The sequence below is a fragment of the Pan paniscus genome, chromosome 10, assembly GCF_029289425.2.
Source record: "Pan paniscus chromosome 10, NHGRI_mPanPan1-v2.0_pri, whole genome shotgun sequence".
Taxonomy (NCBI): domain Eukaryota; kingdom Metazoa; phylum Chordata; class Mammalia; order Primates; family Hominidae; genus Pan; species Pan paniscus.
Window position 1 is genome coordinate 136,864,857 of NC_073259.2, and position 24,152 is coordinate 136,889,008.

General features: G+C 45.1%; 1 protein-coding gene across 1 annotated transcript in view; it reads right to left on the minus strand.

Moving 5' to 3' along the window:
* Positions 1-976: 976 nt before the first annotated feature.
* Positions 977-24,152, minus strand: part of SLC15A4 (solute carrier family 15 member 4) — a 30,921-nt gene continuing 7,745 nt past the window's right edge. The window contains exons 2-8 of the mRNA XM_014347365.5: positions 22,540-22,835; positions 17,708-17,876; positions 17,170-17,247; positions 16,562-16,730; positions 8,646-8,801; positions 7,050-7,208; positions 977-2,147 (exon numbers count right to left, since the gene is read on the minus strand). Of these exons, the coding sequence (XP_014202851.2) occupies positions 1,987-2,147; positions 7,050-7,208; positions 8,646-8,801; positions 16,562-16,730; positions 17,170-17,247; positions 17,708-17,876; positions 22,540-22,835 (1,188 nt within the window). The 3' untranslated portion in view covers positions 977-1,986. The remainder of the gene's footprint in view (positions 2,148-7,049; positions 7,209-8,645; positions 8,802-16,561; positions 16,731-17,169; positions 17,248-17,707; positions 17,877-22,539; positions 22,836-24,152) is intronic.

Sequence of the window (24,152 nt, forward strand, 5' to 3'; positions counted from 1 at the left end):
GGAGCCACGACAGATGGCCTCATTAGAACAAAAGATGCTCCCATCACCCAGGAAATTACAAAGACCTTAGCAGCTCTAGGCCAGGAGCTGGGGTCAAGGGGTCAAAGAGCAAATATGAAAATGTGGGCTTCTCCTAGTGCCCTATCTACAGGGGTTGCAGGAGTTCTGTCCCAGGGATTTAGGGCCCAGACCAAATCTGTTTCTTATCTCATCACAATATCACAGGCTGGTACCCTGATGACTCTGTCAACCCTCCAACTGACTTTCTGGAGAGAATTTCCCTCGTAACATGGAGGGTGCACCTAGCTAGGAGCAGGGGCTGGCGGGACAGACGGAGCGGACGGATGTGGTTACTCACTCACCGTTCACATAGCCCGGGGCATCAAGGGCACAACGCACAGGAGGAAGGATCCGAGAGCTCTCCCGACGCCACCTGCCTTTCCCGTTTTGTGCAAAGGCCTTATGAAGAAAATCTGTTTGACACCATGGGTTATTTTTACATGTGATATATCCTGAAGACATGAGTTCTGTCTCCGGAAAGCGGTATCCTTCGTAGCACAAGGCTTTTCGAAACCTGCCCCATGTTTTTTTTAACCTGGGCTCACACCTCCGGCCCCTCTGAGATCCAGTGATACCATGAGTGTCATCTGTATTCACTCTATCCTACTTCCACTGGTTGAAATTTCTTGTATTTTTCTATAGTTTTTCTATACTTTCTATTACACAACGAACAACAACGTGAGGGTTTTTTGGTTTGTTTTTTGTCTTCTCCAAATGCTGAAACTACCCTTCCATGCAGAGGAGGCTGCAGAATCAGGAGACGCGCCAGAGCATCCGAGGGCTGTGCAGGAGCGCACTTCCCCACCCTCCCCTCAGTTCCTGACTCGGGAAGCTCTGCGCCTTCTACACGACAGGGGAGGAATCCACACGCCACACCAGCAGCGACTGAGGACAAACCACGCAAAGAACCGGCTCATGGATTTCGCATTTGAGATGCTTTTTATAATAAAGTTATGCCAAAAATACAGCAACAAATACAGAAAAAGTATTAACAAACGGAGAAGCCCCAGACACATGTACAGTAACAATACAAAAATGTGACTGGTCAAACAGCTCAAGTTCACATTTAACACTTTCAATTATTTTTAATTACACTATTTCTGTTCAAAAGAATGTTTTCCTTACATACAACCATGATCAGTCTTTAGTCTCAATCGTACCAAAATAAAGCTATATATAAGCACTCTGACTAGGTAAGGTGTGAAGTACTCCGTGAGTTGCTCTGTACTTGAGCAACTTGAGATGGGACACGTGGTCTCAAATGACTCCTATGCATGCCTTGCCTTAAAAAAGAAAAGTAATGTTGATGGTGTAAAAAATAAGTACTTTTTGAAGCAGCAGATGAAATGTGTTTACTACCAGCCTAAATCAAAGAACATCGCAAGAGCAAGATTGTTCTCAGGAAGGAAACCATAAATACGGCATTTATGTAAAATCCTTGCAGCATCTGACCATGCTTTTATCTTTAAAAAAAAAAAAAATCCTCACTTTCCTAAATATAAGTAACAGTTTATTAATTTTTTTTTACAGTGAGATATGGCTATGGGAAGCAGGTGATACTATTTGTTCAAGAAACTGGGATGCCAACTAACACGTGGAGTTCCCCAAGACTTTGCAATCTCCATTTGTGAGTTTCTGTAAAAAAGGGAACCCAGCTAGAGGATTCACAGAGACCTTGAATGACAAGCAACATACTCGAAATCTGCAGCTCTCCTCCCGGAGGGCCCAGCGTGCCAGGAGACACGCTGCAGTAAGGCACTTACCAAGCTCCTTTGGATAGAGGGAAAGAAGAAATCAATCCAGGCAACATGCAAGTTTCAGTGAAGTCAGACATTTTATGGGAATTTAAAGTCTTGCCTGTTCTCAGTGCACCCCAGTCAGTTACTGACATGTCAGCCTCAGAAACCGCACATGGCCTCAGGAAGGTCAGGCCCTCCCGCTGGTGGGCACGCCATTGGCTCTTGATCGCTGATGGTCTCGATGATGGTCATATTTCACAGAAATAATGAGGAAAAGCAGGAGGGTAGCTCCTTGAATAGCAGCCAGAAGAAAAAAGTAATAGTTCAAATAGCAGCCGTTAATATTACCTGGAGAAAACAAAAGGAAAGCCGCAGGTAAGCTGCGCTGCTACAGGTATTTTTTCAAGACTTTACTATTTAATCTGGTTCCCACTAAGGTTTAACTGGAGTCATAAAAAAAGTAACAAATGTTGTCTCTGTAGTCCAAAATGCACAAGCATCTTGCTTTCAAAACCACTGGAGAAGCTCCCTGAAGTCAGATTCATCGCCACCGGGGGCTCTGGAGGTGGGCTGTCTGCAGCCCCCCACCTGCCCCTAGCAGCCCATCCCTCTCTTCTGTAAGGTAAAAGGAGGAGGTTCCCTGAGGAAACTAGAAAAGGTAGCTCCCCAGTACTCAGGAAAATCCCTGCGTGGCCTGCAGACACACATGCGGTGGTGAAGGGGACAGTGTCGACGGAGAGTGTGCCTAAGGCCGCACGACAAGGCTGCAAATCAGGAGCAAGGGGAAACCTGCCAACCCAGCCTCCTGTGACTGCTAATCCCCCCACACCAGAACAGCTGGGCAAAGTAAAAAATTACCTTCCTGTGTTCTTGCCACCAGAAACAAGTGTTAGCCGGTCTGGTGTTATTTCCTTCCTGCCTTTTCTGAGGCAGTGTTCCTCTCCTCAACTACTTCAGGGAAATTCCTCCATTTATAGTTATGATTGGCCTGGAACTGCATTGTTGAGGAAGGCACACGCAAAGATAACAAAAGAGCGCCTGACTATCTCTTTATCGAATCCTGAGGTGAGCGTCTTTGTAACTTGGCTATGGAACCTGTGCACTTTTCAGCATCACAGATTGCACTATGACACAGCCTGAACATCGTGAATTCTGGATTCACCGCATGGGTCACTGACGGGAAACAACACACCCAACACACCAGGGCCGACAGCTGGGCAATGTATCAAAGGAAGAGATGAGCTGGTTTCTGAATGTGTCTTAAACATGTTCAGGTTTTAGCATCCTCAAAATGACACAAGCAGATACCTCTGCATACTTTAATACAAAGAGTTAGCATACACTGAATACCCAACCGAGTCCCGGGCACTATGGAGGCACTTTACATGCAACGTCTGCATCCCAAGCAGGCTGGACAGCGCAGAGGCTAAGGTCATGGGCCGTGCAGCTCAAGCTATAAGGCTTGAATCCGGCCTCTGAGACCTCTGTGCTCAGTTTCCTCATCTGTAAAATGGGGAAAGCGCCGAGGAGCAGCATTTCAGAAAGGCACTCAAGAGGGAGCCTGGACGCGGTGAGGGTGCTAGCACCACGTGCCACGGTCATGATCCCCCTTTCACAGAGGTCTGGAACTGTCCACTCTGCAAACTGGCAGTCTCTCCGCCAGAGAACAGAGTTCAGCCAGCACCGGCTAACATCACCACTCAATGTGCAGACGTGGGAACGACGTGTGAGCAGAAAACGGCAGGACTTTTAGCTCGTCATGACTGGTCATCCAGGCCAAGCCGAGTGTCGCCCTGTGCTCTCCACCACGGCTGCTCCTGCCACCATGGCGTCCCTCTGTCTCCGTACCATGTACATCACCTGCCACCAGCTGGAAAGCACTGCTGCACGTTTCTGCACGAGCTCGCAGGTGCGTGTGGCCGGCAACATCACGAGGGCAGCGAGTGCTCTGGAATCAAGTTGCTCCATTTTCTGCTCCTCTTCAAAAACACTTTCTCATTTGTTTATTTTAAAAAGTGAGACTTCCTTTCTTCTGAAGACCTTTTTAAAGCTGGGTTATTCTGGCACTTCCTTTTTCTATCTGAACATATATTGCATGTTCAACAGTGCATTTATCAAATAAATATAATACACGTCTGGGCCAGGCGCAGTGGCTTATGACTATAATCCCAGCACTTTGGGAGGCCAAGGTGGGTGGATCAACTGAGGTCAGGAATTCAAAACCAGCCTGACCAACATGATGAAACCCTGTCTCTACTAAAAATACAAAAAATTAGCCAGGCGTGGTGGCTGGCGCCTGTAATCTCAGCTGCTTGGGAGGCTGAGGCCAGAGAATTGTCGCTTGAACCCGGGAGGTGAAAGGCTGCAGTGAGCCAAGATGGTACCACTGCACTCCAGCCCGGGCAACAAACGTGAAACTCCATCTCAAAAAAAAAAAAAAAAAAACAAAACCCACACATCTGTATGGTGAGATCTCACACATTTTTAAAGAGTGCTCATTCACACCAATTAAAGAAGATCATTTCCTATGTCTACTGATTTAGAAAGACAGCTGCTAATACCCTGAATTCTACCAGACTAAAGCTTTATTTTTTCAACAGATGTTTTACACTATTCGTTCAACCCTTACGACCTACCAGGCTCTGTCCTGGGCACTCAGTGGAAATGCAAACCCCAGCTTCCTAGAGCCTGGCACTAGCTGTCACTGCTGTCCCCACACTGGCATTTGACGCTACTGAGACGAGGTTGTCATCAAAATATAAACGACATCATTTTATGTGCCTATTTTGAAATACGAGTCTCCCCAAATGTACCAGTCACTGAAAACTTCCCGAGCTAAAGCTGGCAGGCCACGTGAACTGAAGGCTGAGGCCACATGAACTGAAGGCTGCGCGGCCCTGCGGGAGTGGAGGTGCGGTCCAAGCCCGCAGGCAGACACACCACGCCTCGTCAGGGTCTGTCTCAGGGTGGCATTACACAGGGTATTCGGAAACGCCTAAGTCGCCTGGGAGAAAACCTCCTGTGCATTCCTGGGCCTCTTCACAGACAGAAGGATAATTACACAGGAAGATGGCAAACACTAGGGTTTTGACATTTGACAAGACAGACTCTTGGGTCCCCGAGGAATGAGCGCACCCGCCCCCCAGGCTCACAGGCAGGGCAGGTATTCACAACAGCCCCACACTGCCAACATCCGGGCACCCACCGACAACAGCATGGATAAATGCCTCATGACGACTCGTACGAAGGAGCAGTACTCAGAAGTACAGGGGAGATGCTCACAGACAGAAGTGCTAAGTGAAAGGAGACAGCCACAGCCCAGCACAGGACAGGCGAGGGTAACCTGTGGGGGCCAACGCTGGAATAGAACAGGTTTACCTTCTGAGGGGGGCAGTAAACTAAGGAGAGAGGCAAGGAGGGCTTCCCAAAGTTCCTCCACTGAGACCCAGACTGCAAACACAGCAAGCTGTGCTCAAGATCAGAGACCTTTACTATGGTACGCACGTTCTCCCCAGCTTAAATAACACTAATAAAAGGAGCCTGCTGGGAGGTCGGTAAGAAAAACACAATGTAACAAAACTCTGGGGACTCTCCCTTCACAGTGCTGTGACTTTACAGAAAGCTATTTCCTGTGTCGGTCACGAGATGGTGAGGTAGGGCCAGGGATAAGGGTGGCACAGACACCCCCGGAACCTGGCCTGAGAGCTGCTGCTCCTTCCAAGGCCACACAAATTCAGGGAGAACTCTCTCTGAGGAGCGGGCTTCCTGTGGATTTCCCATGTCACAGCCTTTATTTCTCTACCCAGGACGCCAAGGGCTGCTCGACAGATAAGCTCCAACTCTCCTTACTGGTGTGAACCAAGGAGGCTGCCATGCAGCCAGGGGGCACAGCCTGGGGGTTGCTGGCAAACACGCCTCCTCCATGAAACATTTCCCATTCTTGAAAACAACAGACAGATCCTGGCCCATCCCCAGCACACACGCCCTGAGAGCACCAATGCAGGGGAAGTCCACAAACAACCTGTCAGACAGAAATGATGAATGAAAGGTCAACTCTGAGATGTGAAATTAAATTAAGAATGAGGATTAAATGACTAGAAAGCAACGAGAATGACCAGCCAATCCTTTATGACACATTTAAAGATAAAACAAAAACCAAGAACCAGAATCTTCGTCTTCAGAGCTATGGACTTTGGTCTTTCTTTGAAGGAAGTCTGTCCCATGTACCACAAGAGGATCTTATTCCTCGGGCTGTTCATCTTCAGGAGAAGGTGGGAATGAAACACCAGCCCCAAATCCACATGTCCTCCTCAGAGCAAGCAGCCCTGAGCTGGCCATGGAGGTGGCACCCACAGCCAGAAAACATCAGTGACAAGTGTCCATGGGACATTGGTGGCTTGGAGTTCTGGGCCTTACATTAGGACTCCACAGGCCTATACTCATGGAAGGGCTCTGGGAATTCTGCAATTTCTGCAGAAAAGTCCCTAAACGTTCACCAGATTCTCAAGGGGATTTGTAACCTAAAAGTGGCTAAGTACTACCAGACCAGAGCAAATGCCACATGATTATACAAGAAAAAGTAACAAGGTTGTTTTTGTAGATAAAATATTTTTACAAAGGAAAAGAAAGAAGAAACCTTCGCTTGCTGGGTCCATTTAAAGGCATCGTAAACCTGGAGAAAGCAAAACTCAGCTTTTATGAGTGGTTCTGTTCAACACCCAAGATGCCACCTACTGGTATTAATTGTAAAAACCCATTATGATTGATCACAAGTAATATGTTTATTTTCAAAAGTAACTTACTATCTAACTTGTCTTTTTCGTATCAGAAAAGGTGCTGTCAGGAAAAGAAAACGAAAGTACACCACCAAGTTAAAGAAAGGGAAGCTTGGGGTACAGATTCAGCTGCCTCACGAAGACTGAGCTGGACGGGCATGGAGAAGGTGCTTGTCCATCAAGGACGTCCCCATAAGGAGCGGTGTCTGCAGCAGCTGCTCGCTGGGCTGTGGCCAGGGCAGGCTTGGCCCCTGGGATGAGAAGAGAGACCTGCTTGTCTCTTGAAAACCGTTCATGATGTAAGGAAACAAAGTGATGCAAGCAGCACAGAGCAGTGCTGTGGAAGGAGCGGTGGACAGGCAGCTCGGGACAGGCCATCCACGTGAAAACACCTCTGCTCACTCACCCATCTCCTGAGTGCCCGCGCCTCCCCCTCACTGGCTATTTTCAAAAGGGACAGGATGCTGGCTCTTACCAAAGTCTGTGTGACTGCTCATCCATCCGATGGCTTTGATAGACACCAGTGCCAGCAGTCCAGAACCCACGAACGACCCGACGCCAGAGAAGAAAAAGAACAAGCCCATTATGGCACTCTGCATGGACTTGGGGGCAGCTGAGTATGCAAATTCCAGGCCTGAGGAAAGAAAAGGGAGGGTCGTTTTTGCGAAAGGGGCACTTTAACACATGGGATCAAAGCTTTCACCTAATACAGCAGAGGAAGCGTGGGGTCTCCTAGGGACTGAGTCCTGCAGACAGACACAACCTCTTTTCTACTAGGAGGACGATGCTTACTAGTGATCAAGAATCAATGGCTATGGGCCAACTGTTCATTCTCCTAGCCATTAGGATAATGCCTAATAAATTCAATGAGCAGAAGGTTAAACTCCTTGCTCTCAAGCTTAAAGGTAATGTGATTTGTTGGCTCTTAGACTTTTGTGTTCCTTAAAGAGATTAGAGAAAAAATTTTCCTATATTGTCAAGGAATGGGAGTTTGAAAACAAAGTACACACACTAAACTGGGAAAGCTACATAAGGATTCTATTTCAGAGGCAATATACTTTATCTTCTTTTTGTTGAGACGGAGTTTTGCTCTTGTTGCCCAGGCTGGAGTGCAATGGCACGATCTTGGCTCACCGCAACTTCCGCCTCCCTGGTTCAAGCGATTCTCCTGCCTCAGCCTCCGGAGTAGCTGGGATTACAGGTGCGTGCCACCATGCCTGGCTAATTTTTTTGTATTTTTAGTAGAGACAGGGATTCACCATGTTGGCCAGGCTGGTCTCGAACTCCTGACCTCAGGTGATCCACCCGCCTCGGATTCCTAAAGTGCTGGGGTTACAGGTATGAGCCACCGTGACAAGGGCAATAGACTTCAAAACTATTTTGGCAGGCCCATCTATAAATTTAGATTTTTATAACTAGACATGGAGATTTGTAGTGTATTCTAAATAGAAGTCCATTCCATTGTGATTTATTCCCTTTACAAATTCATTAGCCAATTCTGGATGAGTTTTCTACAGTGAAAACCACCACTGACTACTACCCACACATCCATCCACCTCTGCATATCACTCATTTTCTCTTCTCTCTCACTCTCAGCAGCCGGACAGATCTGCCCAGAATACACTTGTTCAACCACTGCAGGATCTCACTAATAGGAAAAGGGAGGCCTGTGAGAACACGTTTCTAAAAATTAGATCTGCTTCTTTACGTACATCTAAACGAAGCGCACTGAGAGCTGTGAGCTCAGCCCAGCCACCACAGCAGCATGGCCGAGGGCTCCGCTGGGAACTATCCAACCACGATTGCTTTCTTCTTCTCTGTCCTGTGGCACTTACAAGGTAGTTAACAAACTTTCATGAAAATATTTTGGGATACTGTTTTTACACAAAGAATGGAGAACCTCAGCACTGGTGTGTTCACCTAGTGATTCATATTCTAAACCACACACTGCCAAAAACTACAGAAGTGCTGTGCTATCCTTGTCTCAACATATTCCAACAGCACAGTCAGAATGCCCGAGCGCTCATGCTTGTGCCTGGACTCAGACACCTCCGGCACTAAAGGTCCTCACCTGCGATACTTGCAAAGATCTCGCTGATCCCAATCAGCAAGTACTGCGGCACCTGCCACCACAGCGACAGATCGGCAGCATGGTAGACAACGTTGCCGATGGTCTGATTAATGGTTTTCTCTTTAACAAGGTTCAGCCTTTTACTCTCCAAAATTCCTAGAATTCAAAAGTAGGTTAGTGTAATATTCATTTATTAACATTTACAGTTAATCTAAAAATCTGATGTTTGCTACGAGACTTCGTAGCAAACGTGATTCTGATGCATGAAAGGACCATGTCTAATCACAGCTTCCCCCAGGACTAATAGGCCCCCAGCCTTCAGCCTCCTAAGCAGGCTGAGTGGAGGTCATGGCATAGCACACCTATTTCACTTCGGCTTTTTACAGCATCTTATATAAAATCAGATGTTCAACATGTTTCATTTAATCCTCAAATATCTGGATTGCTCACCCATACCTCGTTTGTCTCTTACAAAGGGGAGTAGGAGAAAGTTAAAAAGTCCTACTGTAGAATTAACAGTAGTGCTTTTTTACCCAACAGCAGGTAATACTGAGATGTTCTTCCAATCATAGTGATGGATCGAAGGTGATCTACTGATTTATTATTATAACAACAAATGATGATAATAATGAAGATGATGATGTTGGTTTCCCTGCATAGGGTAGGCTTAATCTTTGCAACAAAGTAAGCTGACTTCACAAATCAACCTGTGCTCTCAGCAGCACTGAGATCTCACTGCAGGTGCAGGCTAAGTTACTGGTCACCTATCAAGTTAACAGAAAGACATGAGAAAAACAAGCAAGGGCAGCAGCTCCTAAACAAAAATCAGCCACTGGAAATAAAGTGTAAAAGCATCTATTCGCAGGTCCAAGTCCTTAGGTTAAAGATACCACCAAGTTTTATTTTATAAAGAATTCTTATTGCAAATTAGGTCACAGGCCCTAATATTTAAAGCGTATGTAAAATATGTTTATTTTAAAACATGAGTATGAAGAAAGGTCTGGTCAGAGGGCAATGGAATGAAAATATTAAAAATGTTCCTTCTAAAACCTGAGCATGAGAAAGGACCAGGATATGATTCATAGGGCGATGAGAACACAAACTCTGGAATTTCCACCTCAAATCTCAACTGAAATGCCAAGCAAAGTGAAAATATTCTCCAGGATCAAAGTAGAGAGAGACCTTCGAGCCAACCCACAGCTTACTTCCATCAGAAAACCTGCAGCCCCACCCTGGAAGAGTGTCAAGGGAAACCCAATCCTTCCACTCCGCCCTCCACCGGAGAAACATAAACGCAGACCCAGGCAAGGACAGCAAACTATTTAGAGCCCTTAGTTGTTCTGGAAAGGGCATCTGAGGGCATCTTAATCAGGCAAGGCTGGTAGTGACAATAGGGACTGTCCCCAAATGACAGCCTTCCTCCCGACAGGGCAGCTGACAGCAACCATAGCACTGCACCCCTAGCCCTGGCATCAGCGCCTTCAAACACGAAGAATGAACTGTGTGACAATGGCTTCCCCTAGACACCCAAGGTCTTCAGCTCCCACCTGCTCCCCTGGGACCATAGCTGACTACACTGGTCCCCACTCCTTGAATGGGAACAGAACCTATGCAACTCAAGCAGAAATTCAGGTCTATTTTGGAAATAAACACGAAAGCTGAATACCACTTTTCTCCTTCACAGGAGAGGAGGAGAGCCTAAGGATGACACCAAAGTGTCTGCAGGGGGCGGGACAAGGGAAGGTTACTCATGCGGAGGACAATAAGTAGATTTTATAACCTGAATGGGAAAGATACTACTATTGCTACTGGCATAGTTCTACCAGAGAACTTGTCTTATTATTCAAGAAAACACAGACTCTGAAGACTAAGGATGAAAAAGGTAACAAAGAAATTAAGGGGACGTTGGCTTAAGAGAGACACAAATGATGAGATCAAGAATTAGGAGAAGAGAAAATGAGAAAATAAATAGGCCTGATTATTGGTGAGGCTGTTAGCAGAGAGATGAGCAGCGGCAAAGGCGCACACACAGCCAACACTGCGGAAACCAGGATCGGGACGGGTGCCCCCAGTCACAAGCGAGGCGGAGAGGCAAAGCCAATGGGGAAAATGACCCTGCCTGTGAACAACTGAGAGCCCTGGAGAGGCTGGGACAGGCCGAAAAGCAGCAGGGTTCAGGCTGAGTGACAGTGACATGGCAAGCGGGCACCCAGTAAAAACAAGCATGGGATGCGACGCTGGATAATCAACGCAGCAGTCAGGATAAATGAGCCAAATCCTTGAGATAAAAGTCATCCACTTGTATCAGTTCAAAAAATAAACAAAACTGAGTATTACGGTTAATACACAGAACTAAAGCATAATATAACCTAAAGATTGTAAATCAAGGAGAGGACAGGCCAGGATGTATCAGACAAACAATCATAAAGGGAAGAGGTGACAACAAAAATACCAAGAAGAGAGAAAAAGAATCAAAAACCAAAATAACCAATAGGTGCCACGTATGAATTGTTCCTTGTGTGATGAGCCGCTTTTGTTGATGGATTCACAGACAGCACCTCATTTATTATTCACAGTAAGCCGGGGGGAGAAATAACCCAAGCTCATTTGAAGATGAGGAAAATGAGACTTGGAGACAACTGGCAGAGCTGAGGCCAGGCTTCACACCCGGCTCTCAACGATGCCACATGCGCTACCTTCCAACCCAACGGCTGTTTCACTATGGATGACCCATAGTATCCAGACACAACACAAATCATGAACTTTACTGTGAATTAAAATACCATCCGGCTGCTAGAATCTCACAGGAATACACTTCTTTTTGTCCTTGTCAGAACAAGTAGACGAAAAAAAAAATACAGCTTTATTTGGCATAAAGTTTACAAACTACAGACACAAATAGAAAGTGAGGCCCCAGACCGACTTCATGACAACAAATAATTCCTGAGGCCTACAACATGTCCGGGACGACACGATGAATCGGACAGACACAAAGATCCGGCTCCTCGTGGAGCTCCCTTCTGACAGGCTTATGTTTTAAGCCCACACGGTGTTTTAGAAAGTGTTCGGGCAGGACCTGTCTGTGCCTTCCCATTCACCACAGACCCACTGTGTTATTCTTGGACCACACACTCATCCCCATGGCCTCAAGCCCACTGCCAGTACTGGAGTTTAAGACTCCTGCTGTAAAAGACCTAATTAATACCGTTGGTAGTATTACAATACATGAATCATGCTATTCACCTACAACATTTTGAGAGAGTGATATTTGGCCATAAAGGAAGCCTTGAAATCCCCAATGCAGGAATTATAAAAGCCATAATCTCTCCTGACTCAACAAAATTTGCCACCATTAACAAAAGTATAAACAAAAATATCAATATTATAAAACTTAAAAATTCTCTGAAATTAGTCTTAGATCAAAAAGAAAACCAAAACCAGTTTCAATATTCACAGAAAACAAGAAAGAGAACATTAAAACAAATCAAAGCACACAAGAACTGACCAAAGTAGTAATAACAAGCAAATTCATAGCATTAAATTATCTTTTCATTATTAAATAGAATAGAATAAGTAAAAGTGAATGAAAGCCAGGCCCAGTGGCTCACGCCTGTAATCCCAGCACTTTGGGAGGCCAAGGTGGGCAGATCACAAGGTCAGGAGTTTGAGACCAGCTTGGCCAATATGGTGAAACCCCGTCTCTACTAAAAATACAAAAATTAGCCGGGCATGGTGGCAGGCGCCTGTAATCCCAGCTACTGTGGAGGCTGAGGCAGGAGAATCGCTCGAACCAGGGAGGCAGAGGTTGCAGTGAGCTGAGATCACGCCACTGCACTCCAGCCTGGGTGATGGGAGGGAGACCCTGTCTTGAAAATGAAAAAGTTATCAAATTTCCTCTCAGAGAGGTAATGGACTCCAGATGACTTCAAGCTAGGCAAATGCTTGGAACTCCTTGAGAACAGAAAGATAATTATTGTCCCCTTAAAATATTTTCCTGCCTACAGAGAAAAAGAGAGTATACCAACTCTTTTTAAGAAGCTATATCACCCCACTGAAACCTGCCAAAAACAACCACAGACGAAGGCCAATTCTAGATACAGATGCACACGTGCTCAATGATACAGCAGCAGAGTCAGGTCAGATGATCAACATCAGCCTCTTTTAACAAACAGGGTTTGTTTTCTAAAACGCAGGAATAGTTAAATATCAGGAAGCTAATACAATAATATAAATAAAATACATGAGAAGCCAAAGGCAGCCGGGGGGAGATGCAATTATCCTTGGATACCCCCCCCAAAAAAATCCAACATTCATGCTGGCTAGATGTTTAATGTCATCACAAATACCTACTTTAACAAGCAATGATAAACTTTCAACTTAACTGTGAGCTACTAGTGGCAGTCCCATTAAAATCAAGGATGAGACTAACGTTGAATCAAAGAAAAAAAGAAAAAGAGATATAATTATTACAAAGACAGAAAAAGAAACTATATTATTTGAAGACAAAGAATGACCATTTGAAAATAGTTCACTGAAACTCACAGAATTTTATAAAATCCCATATATGAGGAACTGAAAATACCTAAAGTAGTTACGAATAAACCTAACATAAAAGGTAGAGAACCTAAAGAAATGTATAAAACTTTCCAAGATTCCATAAATAAAATTATAGGAAATTTTTTTTCTTTTTGAGACAGAGTCTCACTCTGTTGCCCAGGCTGGAGTGCAATGGCATGATCTCAGCTCACTGCAACCTCCACCTCCTGAGTTCAAGTGATTCTCATATCTCAGCCTCCGAGTAGCTGGGATTAAAGGCATGCGCCACCACGCATGGCTAATTTTAGTATTTTTAGTAGAGATGGGGTTTCACCATGTTGGCCAGGCTGGTCTCAAACTCCCAACCTCAGGTGATCTACTCGCCTTGGTCTCCCAAGGGAAAATCTTTTAAATGGGAAAAAATCCATAAGCTAAGAGATAAAAATTTGAAATCCTTAAATAATCATGATCTATTATGTAACAACACAAAAAAAGAAAAACCTGGCCGGGTGTGGTGGCTCATGCTTATAATCCCAGCACTTTGGGAGGCTGAGGTGGGCAGATCACGAGGTCAGGAGATCGAGACCACGATGAAACCCTGTCTCTACTAAAAATACAAAAAATTAGCCGGGCATGGTGGCGGGCACCTGTAGTCCCAGCTACTCGGAGAGGCCGAGGCAGGAGAATGGCGTGAACCCGGTAGGCAGAGCTTGCAGTGAGCTGAGATTGCGCCACTGCACTCCAGCCTGGGCGACAGAGACTCTGTCTCAAAAAAAAAAAAAAGAAAAACCTCTTACAAAAATGGGTACAACACAAACTGTACACAGAATATAACCATGTACAGTTATATTCTATGGGGATCCAGGTAAACCATGACCCACCTAAGATGACAGAGTTTGATAAATTTTGGGAAAGAATCTTAAACGTCACTAATAACATGTGTTAAAACAATAATATACCATTTTTCAACCCTTCAGCTAAGAAAAGATTAACAGAAAAAAAATCATTTATTATGGGTATAGATTTATTATGGGTGTAGGTGGTAAGCTATAGGCAAAATCAAGTTTCTTTCCCATTAAAATTTTGGTTTGCTATGATGGTTTCAAATCTCTACTCAAAGACCTAACGTCTCTAAATAATACTCACTAGAGCTAGGAATGAAACCTCATCAAACATGGGCAGGTGTTTTATTAAATTTAATAGACTGTACTCATGTCAAGTTATAAGATATATGTAACTCTTCCCAACTACTGGCGGGTAAAGCTTCTTCCCAACACTGGGTCACTTGGGAAAGAACGCCTGTTTCAGGGCGCACACATGCTGCGAACTTTCCATGTCACCAATTCAGAGGCTCTGGAGCTGCTGCCGTCACACTAGGTCAGAGCGCATGCCTCCCCATAGGCGCCAACACTCAGTAAGAAGGCAAGCACTGTGCAGAGGCTGCCTGACTCCAGTCAGTACGTACCGGACTTGATGTGCTGTGGATTTTGCTAGCGCTTTTTTTTTTTTTTTTTTGAGACGGTATCTTGCTCTGTCACCAGGCTGGAGTGCAGTGGCGCGATCTCGGCTCACTGCAACCTCCACCTCCCGGTTCAAGCGACTCTCCTGCCTCAGCCTCCCGAGTAGCTGGGACTACAGGCGCCCGCCACCATGGCCAGCTAATTTTTGTATTTTTAGTAAAGACAGGGTTTCACCACATTGGCCAGGCTGGTCTCAAACTCCTGACCTTGTGATCCACCTGCCTTGGCCTCCCAAAGTACTGGGATGACAGGTGTGAGCCACCGCGCCCGGCCTGCTAGCGCTTTTTAAAGACAGAACTGACGGAGTGCAATGGGGAAATCTCAACAGTGACTGGTCTGGCACTTGTATCCTGCACAAACACATATCGAAACCACCAGAATGGACTGCATGGCTCTCAAGGCAGCCCACAGAAGTGATTCAGCCATTTATGAAACTGAAAGAGAGGATGTTAGGAAAGGAGCCCAAACCAAGTATCTACTGGAAAAGCCTCCGGAAACCAAGGACGTCTCCTTTCCCACAGGGAGGGAACGAGGACTCCCTTCCTTGGCATCAACCAGTGTGGTGACGGGGCACAGAGAAGGCACTCCAGCCCCGGGGGGAGAGAGAGGTCTGAGGCCAAAGCTGAGCCTGCGCTTTGGGGAGGTAGGACAGACAGGCAGACACAGCCTCCAGTGCAAAGACTTCCTGCAGACAGCCCTTCTGCAGGCGCACTCTGCTGAACCGCAGCCTGCAGCTAGAGCCCTGCGGTGACTCAGTTCTTCTCTGCCCATGCTTATTTCCCCATGTGCCACAGCTCTGGAAGAGAAGCTGAATTATAAAGAAGGCACAGCAAAAACTTCATTCAGACACGACCTCACTTTAATTATCTATTTGAACAAAAGAAAATGCAATAGTCTTCTAAAATGTCCCAGTCTCTAGAACAGAGATTTCTTAAGCCCAGGGACTAATTTCTTTAAATCTATTAAGTACTATATCAATACATTCAGTCTGGCAAAAGTAGATGAAAGCTGCTATGAAGGCAGCATTGTTTGAGAATATTAAATTCCATTTCAGCAATGCTTAACACTGAATTCCTCATGACAGCAGATAATACATAGTTGGTTCAAGAATATCAACTTTTCTTATTATGTAACTAAGCTGTTTCATCAGTCAATAATTTTCAAATATTAATGAAGGGAGAACTCCAAAATAATTGAGAAAGTCAGCAATACCCAGCTTTATCAGCAAAAGATAAACAACTCATTTCAGCACATAAAAATTATGAAAACAGAATGGAAATCCTCAAAAGGATAACTCTCCTCATCAGAGTTTAGAGACTTAGGCATTCGTTCTTATCAGGTTTATCTGTAGGGTGAGGAGACGCTGCCCATGAGCCTGTAACAATCTAGAAACATTTTTGTCACCAGAAAAATGCACACAGAATTTTACATAAAAAATTCAAAGGACTCACAGGCACCCTGACACTTGTTAATAAACCTAAGGTTAGTAATCTGAAGGTGGAATTCTCATCCTTGAGAATGATATAGTACCTTTAATTTACAAAAATTCATCTATTCAGCATTCAATAGCCTAATTCTAAATCAGTAGGTAGAGAAAAACCTCCCTTTAACTCAGTCCAAATGTCACTTTTCAGAGCAACCCAATGGTTTTAGTACCAGCAGAAAAATGACGTATCCTTAGGAAAATAATCTTAAACTTTAAAATAAAGGATTAGTGCTGTAAAATAACTGATACACATCCTCTTTTACAGACATGCACTTCCTGAACAACCTGGGGCATGACTGCGTGTGAACACTATATTCTGAATCCACAACTGCTGCAGTCGGGCCTGAGGAGGAACGGAGCAGAATGCCTCTTACCTGCAGCAAAGGCCGAGCACATGACAAAGAACATGCCCACGGCGATCCTCTTCAGGGAGGATGGGAGCAGGCCATGTCTTCTCAAAATGGGATCGACCAGTTTGTCCTTCAGAGGGATGAGCAGGAGGATGAGCACAGCATCAAACATGGTCAGCCAGGCTGCAGGGAGCTGGGGTGAAACACAGGAGAAGGCGTTTACTCCCCGCAATACAGGCCATCACCTGTCTAGAGAACCAACGTCTCAATGGGAGAAATGCATGTAGAGAACAGTTCCTCTCCACAAGGTACAACCTCTTCAGTTTAGAGACAACGGAACTGGGAAAAGATTTCTTTCCAAATGAATCTGCATTTGCTTTTCTGTGTTTTGAGGGGAAAATAATCAGGTGAAAAATACTAAGTAATGTTGAATTGATGTTAGTTAACCTAATCTAGCAAATGATACAACCATTGAAAAAATATTCTCTAAAATAAGTAAAAACTCTATTTCAATAACAATGCTTTTGTGTTGGTGCTGTTAACATTTATAAAAGATTTACAGTTGGTAGAAGGAATCCATTTATTACATAAGCCCAAAATAACAATGTTCAGATCATTACAATTGTTCTTACCGTGTGAGGAGTGGTTGTAATATTTGAAATTTCTGGAATCCTCAAATGAAGACTCTGTAAAACATATGTTGTCTGCATCTAGGTATAAAAAACAGTATCATTATATGTGGACCAACTGTGCTCTCAAACACTCTAAGCATCCTGCCCCTCCCCTAAGCTAGACTCAGATGCGACACACAGTGACTCCCAGAAACAGACAATGGCTCAAGTTTGAAAACAGACAGGTCAATGATTTGGTCATCGTAAAGTCCTCTGGAGATCAATTTTGAAAAAGAATGGCCAGTTATCCAAAGGAGAAATTACATTAACAAGAGGGGCCTGAAGCGTACCTGTTCTCAGCTTCTTTTTCAGAGAGGCTTTAAACATAGTTAAAGCAGCCAAAATGACTCCATAACTAAAACCAAAAATTCCAAGATTCTGTAGACTCATGGGAAAAAAAATCACCTAGTCCTAACTACTTTAGAAATGGCCAAAACAAGTGCTAGGGTAAGACTTCATAGGAAGATAAAGGAAATTAAACCTGTTTGTCACCACTCACTTGGAAATACACTGTCCAGTAAGGTATCAAAGCCAAGAAAACAGGGACAATCTTGACCAGAGCTTTCACATCTTCCACTTTCTCTTCTGTAAATGGCCCACCATGAGACATCTTACATGAATCAAACAGACTTTGTTTAGAAGATTGCTGAAAGACTCCAATGCCTTCACTTTGGGAAATAAAATGAAGGAATTAGTTTTCTTCCCCTCCCAGCAATCAATTATTTGGTCACAAATTAAGTTTGGAGGTAAGAAACCAGCTCACTGTATTGAATCTGCTTCAACTCATTCCATCACTTACTAATTGTACACACCCAACACAGCCACCTAAATTATTTCTAAATGTCACAGAATGTACTGAAACAGCTGACAAAGGGACTTTCTAGTCAAAGTGCAACTGGGCTACTGTAATTTTGGCGTGGCTGGAAGATCTGTGATGACAGTGTGAACCACGGCTGAGCTGAGCCCCAGCGCAGCTGCCAGCTCGGCAATCTCCGCGTGGGGAGAGTCTGCAGCTCTACGTGACACTGGGAGGGACACCAGCTACGCCACTGGATAGCATATGAAAAAATGCACTGGATTGTGTGAATTTTTAATCAGCTAATTTATCAAACATCAAGACCTGACAGCCAATACCAATGCTGTTAATAAAACCCTGCTGGTTTAAACTGAGTCACTGGCAGGACTGAGGCAGGCTTCTATTCTCGGAGGAAAGCTGTCAGCTCTTGGATTAAGGAGGAGCTGTTGGGGGAGGGCGGTGCTGGTGGCGATGAGAGGAGGATGCCCCTGGCTCTGTCCCCTGACAGTAGGAAACAGGGAGTGCCCAGTGCACCGCGTCCCATGTGCTCCCTCATTAACCATGTGGTGTTAAAACTCTTCAGGGCCCTCTTGCACAGAGGAAGATGCCTGGGCACAGAGAGTGAGAAGGGTGCCTGAGGTATGGCCAGGACTTGGACCCAGGCAGTCTCGGCTTTACAGCCTGAGGCCCTGACCCCTGCAGGACACCACTGCCCCTCCACTCCCTGCCACTGCCCTCACATCTGCCGGTCACAGCAGGAACATGGACCTGGCATTCCCAGCTCTTGTACTAACGAGTTTCACTTCCTCGCTCTGGGCCTGCTTCATTATTTAGAAAATGAACAGGCCCCACTAGACAGCTCCGCACTCTCTCCCAGCTCCAGAACACTCTAATGGGGAACGGGCTCCAAGGATCTCAGGGGTAAAATGGGAAAACAAAGTGCACACTATTCTCTAAAGCCAGAAGTACCAGGAGAGAGTTAATTCCCAATAAGATTGTGTTTAACTGTGGGAAGCCAACAGAAATGGCACCTGCCAGCCTTCTAGTTTATTAACTCATGTCCCATTTTACTATGGTGCCCGTATTTTAAATTCTTTATCTTATAAAGTCAACATTTTAAGTCTGGACATTCAGAGTGGGGAAAAATAGAAGCGCTGAAAACTATAACTGAATATTTTAGCCAAATTTTGGACAAGAAAACTAAGTTCGATTCAACAAATACTGATCGAGTACCTGCTGTAGGCCCTGCATTGCTCTACCTGGGGCTGAAGGGGAGGGCTCCTGTCCTTACGGACTTAGTCTAGTGGGGGAAAATAATCAAAAACAAAAACACCCCAAAGTGAAAATAAATTCCAAAGACATTATAAATACTTTCACTCGAAAACATTAACTTCTTCAAGTACTACTTTTTTTCAAAAAGGAAATTAAAGTCCTTTTGTACCTAATGCAGATACTATCAGTGGTTTACCACATCATATTAAATACCTTTCACTAAAAACATTTAAATAACAAATAAACCCATTTTCACACAAAGAATCATTCACACAGGTTACTGGTTATATTGCTTTCGCTTTACGTAATTAAAACATTTAAAAGCTGTGAAATCAACATGCATCTGAAGCTTTACTGGGTTACACATATTGTTAGGTGCACTATTTTGCAACATACAAGGGTCCAACACGAAGCCACGGTCACAAGTGACACCCGAACACCCACAAGAGCCCTCTGCTCCTCCCACACAAGTTGACGAGCTCCAGTTTCAGGACGCCTGTGCCTGAGTCTCTGTGAAGGCCGCATGTACGTGTGTGTATTCTCCAGGAAAAGAGTCCACTGGTTCTCACGGATTCCCAAAGAAGTATGTATCTCAAAAAGCTGTAGAACCATTTCTACTCTGGTCTGATGAGTTGAACAAATTCGCCTTCATTTCTCATTTAATATCAAGCACTATATTATCTTCAAAACACAGATCAACCTGGATTGAAACTGAGATTGGGCCAGATGAAATTAAGTGTCACGACTGTAAAAAATGCTGGATATGTCATGCTTCCTCAGGCTTTGGAGGCCCAACTTTTCTATTTTATTTTATTTTTTCGTTTTTGAGACGGAGTCTCGCTACCTCCCAGGCTGGAGCGCAGTGGTGTGATCGCGGCTCACTGCAAGCTCCGCCTCCCGGGTTCACGCCATTCTCCTGCCTCAGCCCCCCATGTAACTGGGACTACAGGCGCCCGCCACCACGCCCGGCTAATTTTTTGTATTTTTAGTAGACGGGGTTTCACGTATTCGCCGGGATGGTCTCGATCTCCTGACCTCGTGATCCGCCCGCCTCGGCCTCCCAAAGTGCTGGGATTACGGGCGTGAGCCACCGCACCCGGCCTGGAGGCCCACCTTTTTTAAGGCACCCTCGTCACAGTGGTCACCACTGACAGGGCCCTTATCATGTACCTGGCATCCTGCTGAGGGCCTTGCACACATCACTGTGCTCAGGCCCCACCGTGAGCCCATGAGATGAATCCATCTCCGCTGTACAAAAAGGAAAGCTGGGCTTCGCAAGATCAGTAACCTGCCCAAGGTTACAGAGCCAGTTCATACAAACAGCAGAATCTGAGAATTCCTCAGACCATCAACTTTTCTGCAAGCTAGCCCCTGCTTTTTTTCCCTTATTTTTGCCCAAGAAGACTTTCAAAGACTATCCTAAGAGGAAATCAGCTTCCTAAGTAAAAGTAACTCCAAACCCTCTCCACACTGCCATTTGTGCTTTAAAACCCAAATATGTCCACAGAACAATGCTGTTCTCTTGCAGAAATGTCTATGGGCTACCACCCACATGGATACTAAAACTTTAAGGGTTGTTCCTGAAAAAGACTTCTAGGATCCGAAACACTGCTTTTGTCTGATCAAATAAGGCCCTGGCAAAAGACTAGTGTCAGCTAAGATGGGGCTATATATTTTTTTTTTTTTTTTGAGACAGGGTCTCACTTTGTCACCCAGGCTACAGTGTAGTGGTGCAACCATGGCTCACTGCAGCCTTGACCTGACCTCCTGGGCTGAAGTGATCCTCCCACCTCAGCCTCCTGTACTTTAATTACTAAAAATTCTTTAGTGCGGTCCCACCATTTGCAGTTTTGAATTATGTGTCTGAATGCCACAATGACCCACTGGCATTTCCAATAGGTCATGTAGACTGGTGAGATCTGCCAGAACTCCACACAGGGACAGCTGGAGAAATCAGAGATGTTCAGGAGCAAAGAAGTAGGCGCACAGGGCTATTTTGGTGAAGTTTCAATCTACCACGTGGAAGGAATATTAGACACATTCGCTACGGCTCCAAGAGCATGAGTAAGACAAACACAGACAAGCCGCAGGCAGGCAGATGTGTGAGTGGGCCTGCAGAAGAATGTCCAGCAACCAGTGCCATGCCACAATGGGGTGCACGGCTCAGAGACACAGGACGCTCTGATGGCTGAGTGATCAGCCTCCCACCCAGCAGCCTCCAGGCATTTCTACGTTGATCAAAACATTCCATGAGGGGACTGACTACAAAAGGTCCCAGAGACTTCTCTGGAATGATGGAAATAATCTATGCCTTGACTGCACTGGCGGTTACACAACCTGAGTAAGTTTGTCATAATTCACAAAACTGTACAGATATAAGGGGTAAATTTTACTATCTGTAAATTATTCCTCAATAAAGAGTAACACAAACACTTCTGAGCTCTCTTCTTGGGCTTAAGTTCTGGACTTTATTAACTGGCATCTAACGTCACCAAACATGAGTCATAGTTGGCCAGTGACTTGGAGGGGTTCTGAGGACACAGGCCTTTCTGTTTTAACACCTCAGTTCATGGGACTTTGGTGCTAACACTGGGTAAGTCCCATGAGATCATCTGGTTACCCTCAGTGCATCTCGCCATTCTGCTACTGCACCTTCCTGTCAAGAGTTACAGACCTGACCGCCGTATGATGGACCTGACCGCCGTATGATGGACCTGACCGCCGTATGATGGACCTGACCGCCGTATGATGGACCTGACCGCTGTATGACGGAACTGACCGCTGTATGATGGAGCCCATGCTGACCTTTAGGTAAGAGGCAGTGGCTTACTTTTTAAAGAGCAGAGACAGGTACTGACAGCATAAGCAACTGCTTAGTTTTTCATTCAAATGTATTTCAAAGCTTTTTAAAATAAAAAGAAACATGTATAAAGCATGTCTTCTGTCTCCTCGATGTCCTCCACAAATTTCTACCTTTATAATCGGGCACCAAAGGAGCTTCCGTCTACACTAGCAGTGAGAGAAAGTGCAATGTGGGGTTAAAGCATGAGCTCTGGAATCAGGCCACTGGCCTGTCTTTAAGATGGGATAATAAGACCGCACCCGCCTCCTCGGGGAAATGCAGTGTTAAAGGAGAGAAGACATGTAAACCACTCAGCCCAGGCCCAGCACACAATAAGCACACAACAAACCGAAGCTAGGATGTTAATAAAGAGATCGATAAAGTCCTTTCAAACAGCCCAAGATGAGAACTAAGTGCTTACCCATTACTCTGGCGCTCTCCACTTCGCTTCTGGGAACAGCAGGAATACGTCAGTATCTTGAACATGTCGGTGAAGGCACTGCCATCAGGAGGCTTGGTGATGAAAACGCTCTGGCCACAGAGGAAGACCACAAAAGCAAGGCCGACGCAGACAGTGGGGATCGCATAACCAGTGACAAAGCTGACGTTCTGCTGAATATAGGCAATGCCACCTAACGACAGGATCGCTCCCAGGTTAATGCTCCAATAAAACCAATTAAAAAATCTCCTAGTGGCTTCCGGACCTCGATCTTTAACCTAAAATAACAGGGAGGAAAGACACTTGAAAATATATGACAGTCTTCAAGGATGAAAACCGTATACGGTCCAGTGGTTAAAATTACCATTGTCATCACAACCTTTAAGAAGCGCAACACAATCAAAATGGTGTTTACAGAAACAATTACGGATCTCAACAAAAAGCACACCCCACGCTTTTAATTACTACAGGTGCTAGGCAGGTTTCACTTAACTACACTAAATTCCAACAAATGCTAGAGAGTTTTTCCAAGTATATTCTGCTGTAGAATTTTCTAAGTACCTGAACCACTTGCCTTGGAATTACCTGGAATGCTCTTTAAAAACAGAGTCGGCTGGGCATGGTGGCTCACGCCTATAATCCCAGCACTTTGGGAGGCTGAGGCGGGTGGATCACTTGAGGTATGGAGTTCGAGACCAGCCTGGCCAACATGGTGAAACACCGTCTCTACTAAAAATACAAAAATTAGCCAGGCGTGGTGGTGGGCACCTGTAATCCCAGCTACTTGGGAGGCTGAGGCAGGAGAATCGCGTGAATCCAGGACATGGAGGTTGCAGTGAACCGAGACTGTGCCACTGTACCTGGGTGACAGAAGTGAAACTCCATCTCAAAAAAACAAACAAACAAACAAACAAAAAACAAACACAGTCACAGGACCCACGCTCCAGACCTACTGAATCACGGTCTCTGGGGCCCAGGCCCAGGAATCTGCATTTCAAGCAACTTCCCAGGTGACTTCTACTCACAGGTAAGTTTTAGAACCAATGTTATAAAGCTCCATGCCTTACTGAGCTACATGCAAGTACCATGAGGCACCCCACAAATATGCTTAGGCCCCAAAGAGAGACATTTGTTCAGTGAGGCCAAGTCACCACCCACACCAATTGTATCTGGTCTCCTGAGAATCAGAGATCTCAGTAAACTTGAAGCAAAGAGGAAATTATAGACTAAAGATAAAACCACATGCTATTTTTAGATTAGACAGGCTATCAATGGAATCGGAGAAATTCTGATAAGGGTGGGATTTCCAAAAGGCTCAAAAATCACTGACTTCCTGGACTCAAACAAAAGCACTGAGGTAATAAGGCAACATCTAGGCTTATGGAGTTCACGAGGCTACTTCAATGCAGCCCAAGCGGTGGGAACAGGTCATTTGGGGGCAGACACACCAGAAGCCTTCTCTGCCTACCTGGATTTTTACCTCTAAATAAGATACTGTGCAAATGAACCCTGTACTAGACAGAGACATTTCTAGTGAGTTTCATTTCATAAATTTATTTTTAACAAACTTATGAGAGGCTGATACTGGATCTCAT